Genomic DNA, 5868 nt, shown 5'->3' with positions numbered 1-5868 from the left:
CTGCTGAGGCAGCGGAAACGAGTCTTCAGTAGGCCGAATGCCTGTTCTATGACTACACGGGTACGTGAGTGGGCATGGTTGTAGTCCTCCTCATGCTGGTTCTGTGGGTTCCGGAGTGGTGTAAGGAGCCATCTCTTCAGTGGATACCCGGCATCACCTGTATGTGGACAATAAAGGATGTTTGTGGAATGACATTGCTACGTACGCATCCCCCCCCCTTCCTGCCAGGTTATTGCCGCATCACATACCCCACATTATCATGCATGAAATGAGACTCACCGAGTAGCCAGGATCTGTTCCCTGCGTGTCGCTCCATGTAGCGTGGAATTGTAGAGTTCCTCAAGACCATAGAATCATGGGTTGATCCAGGAAATCGGGCACAACAATGTGTAATGATCCTGTTGGAGTCACACACCATTTGTACATTAAGAGAATGATATTGTTTTCGGTTGCGGTACTGGGCCTCCATGGCATGTGGGACAACCAATTCCACATGGGTGCAGTCGATGGCACCAATGCAACCCGGTATGCCGGCAAGTGCATGGAATCCCACTTTTGTGTTCGTAATTTCCTGCTCCGAGCGTGGTAGAGAGATGTAGTCGTCTGCGTGCTTCAGGAGGGCATCGAGCACTTGCAATAGTGTCCGTGACAACAGTGGCTGTGAAATGCCATGCAACTGTCCGACTGTGTGCTGGTAGGTGCCTGTGGCCAGGAAGTGGAGTACAGACACCACCTTCAGTAGGGGTGGGATGGCGGTTGGGCTATCTATCATGCTGACAAGGTCAGCCTGTGTCATGTCCACAATGGCGGTTATGGTGTCCCGGTCCAAACGGTAGAGGGTGTGGATCTGCTCATCAGTGAGGTTGAACGGATGTGCTCGGAGGCGTGGGATTGCGGGCTGCCTGCGTGGTGGTAGTGGCTGTGCTGGCGGTCCTTGCTGGCCCTGCCTTGCCCTCCTCCTCCTCCTGCGTCTCCTCTGTGCGGCCGGTTGTTGTAGTAGTTGGTGTTCGTCTTCTTCTTGAAGTTGGAGTACTTGCAGTGCTATCAGGTCCCCCAGGGCCAACATCGCTAGTCCTGCCGGTAGCATTTTGGAGTGGGTGTGGTTGTGGGAGGGGGTTGGGTGTGCAATTTATGTGTTTTCAGGCTGTATAGCCTCCACCTGTGGTGATTCATTCCACCTGTGCAAGCTGCTATCCCCTTTGGGCGAGCACGTCCCGCACACAACGCTGCAATTCGACGCATGGCATCTTGCTATTACAATCATGTATTTAATCCCAATGGCAGTGAAATATTGGTTCATATGTTCATTCTGCTATGGTCCCATTGTTTCACATACTATCTTTGCAGTCGCGAACAAACTTGTGAAGGGTCAGTGGAATGTAGTACTCGATTAACGGTGGACCCTCATGCAGCACTGTACCGAGGTTCACCGACGGGCGGGGCGTCCCATTTGTGAGTGAAGCCAGTTGCCATTTTCACACACTGCCGCACTACACGGATGGATTTGTGATTTCAAGCGGTCACAGATGCCTTTTCGACGTGATATTGCAAATGAGGAATTCGAAGGACAGCGCTTTCGGTTTTCAGCTAGCGGCGAGGAGACGCCCACAGGTCTGACTGCAGATATAAAGTTCTATTGTTTAATGTCCTTCGGACAGGGGCCATGGCGAGAATGCAATGATTGATATGAATAGTATGGGATGCGCAATAGCGTAGTGGACGATAAGGCCGGACGTTCCCAAATACATGTTACTTCACAACACTGGAATTCCGGGCTGGAGCACAGTGGATTTTGCAGACTGCATTACGCTCAGACTCAATGGAAATTTCACATGTTATGTGAGTAAATAATCAGCCGTTTTCATACCGGGATGAGGGAATGATGTATGGATGCATGGACAGATGATTTAATAGTGAGTTTGCCATGTACATGGCTTTTTGGAATCTATCCACTTCGCCTGCGCTATGTGATGCAGGGCTGCCATAGTGGGACCATCGTCTATCTGCCCTTGTTGAACCCTCCCTGTCTCGACGCGCCTTCAAACACTTGTGTCTATGCACGTTACTAATCCCATCTAATGTATTCTGTTTTAACAGACGCATGCACACAAACACTCGTTTGTAATAGTGTTTTCACCTCGATTCATATAGTTATGATTCGCAAGTGATTTTTGTGTGGGAATAATCCTTTTGAGTGGGCTAGCATGCATATGGCTGTGGATTTAGTGTGATCATTGAAGTGAGTAATTCAAATGAAGTTCTGATGCCCATACTATTCTTTTTCATTTCATTTGGGTGACAGGTATCTCCTCCCCTTTTGCCACTGCCATCTGTATGCCACTCCTGCAGATGGATTTTACTCCCGACACCTGCTGCTTCGTGTTAATCAGTGGAGCACCATTACGATCTTATGGGACGATCGCCAATGGGCCACATGCCCTTACGCAGTACTAGTGGCTAGGAGCAACATATCGACCTTTCAGCTGGACTAGTGCCTACCTAATGGGACGGCCCTGCGGTTCTAGGCGCTTCCATGTTGCCTTTTTGAACGTGAATGTAGCCCCTGTGTACCATGAAGGAACAGGGCGTCACACAAGAAGAAGCTGGTCATTTATTGCGGATGCAGCCCACAATGATGAAATATATTTTTGAGTTCATGACCTAATAGCTGTATGGGCTTGGTGATTTTGTTGTGCATTAAATTTTGTTTATGATATTGACCGTGTAGCGTTATTATTTGCAAGTGATGTAGCATATTCCTATTTGTGGAGCGATGTATTGTGAGAAGATCTGCATTGGGTTCCGACTTCTGAGTATAGTTGCGTGGTACTGTACTGGGCGCGTTTGCCTACGAAGCCCAGTGAGGTCAGGGATAGGGGCTACCATTATGACTGTTTTAATGATGTCATGCTCAGGGGCGGGGGATTAGCTTTTGTGTAGCAGATGCCGGTCAGCCAGGTGGATTGGTGGAATGATGTGATTATCAGAATATGGCTGGTCACAGGTGCCTGTGTTTGCGTGCGTTTCTTGGAGGGAGATTGAGGTCATGTCCATTGGAATAGCTTCTGTATTCGTGCCATCTGTGCCCTGCAGCTCCCATTGGCCCCTCTTGAGATGAGCCTGGCTGCTCAGTCACTCTGCCAACTTGTGTGGTACATGCTTATGCTGATGGTTGGTTTGTTTACTGGCAGGAGTACAGGGCTGGTGCAGTCTCACTCAGGATACTGCTTTGAATGTTGCCTTACACTGGTGTCAGGCGATGGGGGGCCTGTTTTTGTTTGTCTCATATTTCAGTTCATGTTGCTGTACTTGAACCTTCACATGCCTGTGCTGCATCAGTACGGCAATGGTGCCATGGCAAATATGGATGGCCACTCACAAGGCACTTGGAGCCCCTAGATTCATTTGTTCGTTGGCATGCATGGGTGACTTGTACATTTCACTGGTTGCATTGTGTGACTTCATTGCACCTACAAGGAGTTGTGCAATGTGGCCAGGGAGTGGTGTACAGGCACTCAGTAGGGCCTTTTACGGTTGGTTCGCGATGCCCTACTTCTCACCATGGCGGAATGGTACTTTCCGCCATGCTTGATGGCGTTAGGTAAATGTCCGCTAGGGTCAGAATTCGCGTACCATTGCGCCATGGTGGTAATTACGGTTTGGCATGGCGCGCGTGCGCGTACTTGGTGCAGTTAGCGTTGGCGTTCACTACGGTGTCGCTAATGGCATCGTACTTTACGGTGACGGGTCATAATCGCACCGAGCGCTATTCGATGGCGGTATTGCATTTCCGCCATCGTTTTTCGATTTCCGCCAGGGTCGTAATGAGGGACATTGTGTTGTCTTTGGAAGTTTTGTTCACCGGCCCTATTGCTGAAAAAATGTCTTCATAGCTAAAGTTCTGCCACCTCCAATTGTTACCTATACTCTTGGCAGCATTTCGCAGGGCAGGGTTTATCAGTGGGCCCCACTGTGCCAACAGTTTTATAGCAGCGCTGGCATCTGAACCCATGGTGGATAATTTGTTACGTACAATTGCTATGTCAAAAGCATTTAAAGCTCCCGTTTCCACCCCCGCTGCTCCCGCGATTAATTAATCCAACCCCCTAGCTACGTGCAGTTTAGCAATGGGCCATAAAAATTGACTCCATTTGTAGCAGCTTGGTTGAAACAGTGAAACATTACCTCTGGACAAATCAATATGTAATTGTACTTCAGTAATAACCGAAGCATGCATTACAGGTCTGCAATTTAAGTGTTGCCTCACTACTGGAAAATCTAACATACAAACGGTTTCCACTCTTTGGGATTTAAAGAACACCATTCTCCATGTGGCATGCCTGCCATACAAAATGTTACATTTTGATATAAACACCATACTACCAGCCGGTAGTGGCTGTTTCCTTGCACAATTATATTTATCACATTTAGTCAAGTTATAGTCCACAAAATCTTGGCGGTCACACTTGCCAAATTCCTTTAGACAAAAGAAACATGAAACATCAAACAAATTGTTGGATCCATTCACTGAAACATTTGGGCCTAGAATTTCATATGTGCCTGTGATATGTGTCAGTGAGAAGAGGTGTCCAACAATGTGCCAAGTCAGTACTTTAGCAGTTCCATATGGATACTCATTTGTAGCGCTTCTCTCACAGGTTGCAGTGCAATTGTTATCATCACGCAGGACTGGAGCATCAGGTGTAGTGCAAACAATTCTCTGAGTCCAGGTAGCGTCTTGCATCAACCCATTCTTTACAGAGAAAGCATCTCCTTGGCAGGCCAGGAGCACCCACAGCAAAGCAAGTCCCATCCCCATCATGTAGCACTACATTTGTGGTGTGAGTCTAGTAGCAGGGATATAAACAGGCATGTCAGAATTTTGCAACAGTACAACATAAGTACTTCCCACACCTTTGCGCAATACTTCCCCAGCCTGAGGCTTTTTGTTCGGATGATGAACCCACACCTTTTCCCCAGTGCTGCCAAAACCACCATCACCCCTTTGTGTGGTGTCTGGGGCTTGTTTACTTTCAATCATTTGGGGAACAACTGCTTGCTCGCAAATTTATTGTGCAATGCGGTCATATTTGGTCAATGGTACCTCAGATGAACCAGTGTTGCATAAAAGTACCGAAACGGTTCCCTGATAATCAGGATCAATCACACCTCCCAAAATTTCAATGCCTTTCTTTGCCAGACTGGATCGTGCAGCAATGCGATCATAGGTGCCACCCGGCAATTTGATGCCAATGCCCAGCGATATTGATTTGGTTTGCCCTGCTGGTATTACATCCTCTTCATAGGTTGACAAATCAAGTCCAATACTGCCCGCAGTAGCTTGCACATGCAGCTTTGCTTCCATGTCAGTTTTCCAAACGATAAGAGTCTTTGTTGTTCTACCTTTTCATTTGTCAGTCTCACAAAGGGTGTTTGCCGGTTTCCCAAAGGACGATTATTCAGTTCAAACAAGGCTTGTGTCAGGTGCTTGAACTACCCCTTGAGTGTGTGAGTCTGAGTCAGTTTCTTTATTTGCTGTTTGAGCAAGCCATTGCTACATTCAATGAGAGCAGAAACTTTGGGATACCGACTGATGTGCAGCGTCCATTTGATGCCTTGTTCCTGAGCCCAACTCTGCACATTGTGTCCTGCAAAATGGCTGCCTTGATCTGATTGGATTTCATCTGGAATGCCATAGTGTCTAATGAGATATTCCATTCCTTGTAAGGTAGCCCGTTGATCTACATGGGTGGCTGGATGGGCCAACAGCAATCCAGAATATGTCTACCATTGTCAGCACATAATGTTTTCCATTTTCTGGCAGCAAAGGTCCAATGTAGTCAACTTGCCATATGCTGGCTGCTTTTA

The 5868-nt window shown here is 47.6% G+C and overlaps 1 protein-coding gene across 1 annotated transcript; it reads right to left on the bottom strand.

Annotated features, from left to right (window-relative positions):
• Positions 1-5068: 5068 nt before the first annotated feature.
• On the bottom strand, positions 5069-5365 carry LOC138478571 (uncharacterized). Its single transcript, XM_069612229.1, has one exon. The coding sequence runs from the start codon at positions 5363-5365 to the stop codon at positions 5069-5071; it is 297 nt and encodes a 98-aa protein (XP_069468330.1).
• Positions 5366-5868: the final 503 nt, after the last annotated feature.

This window comes from Ambystoma mexicanum, chromosome 1p (assembly GCF_040938575.1).
Source record: "Ambystoma mexicanum isolate Mex_15411 chromosome 1p, UKY_AmexF1_1, whole genome shotgun sequence".
Taxonomy (NCBI): domain Eukaryota; kingdom Metazoa; phylum Chordata; class Amphibia; order Caudata; family Ambystomatidae; genus Ambystoma; species Ambystoma mexicanum.
Note: the sequence above shows the minus strand (reverse complement) of the source record. Positions and strands in the feature narration are given on the sequence as shown.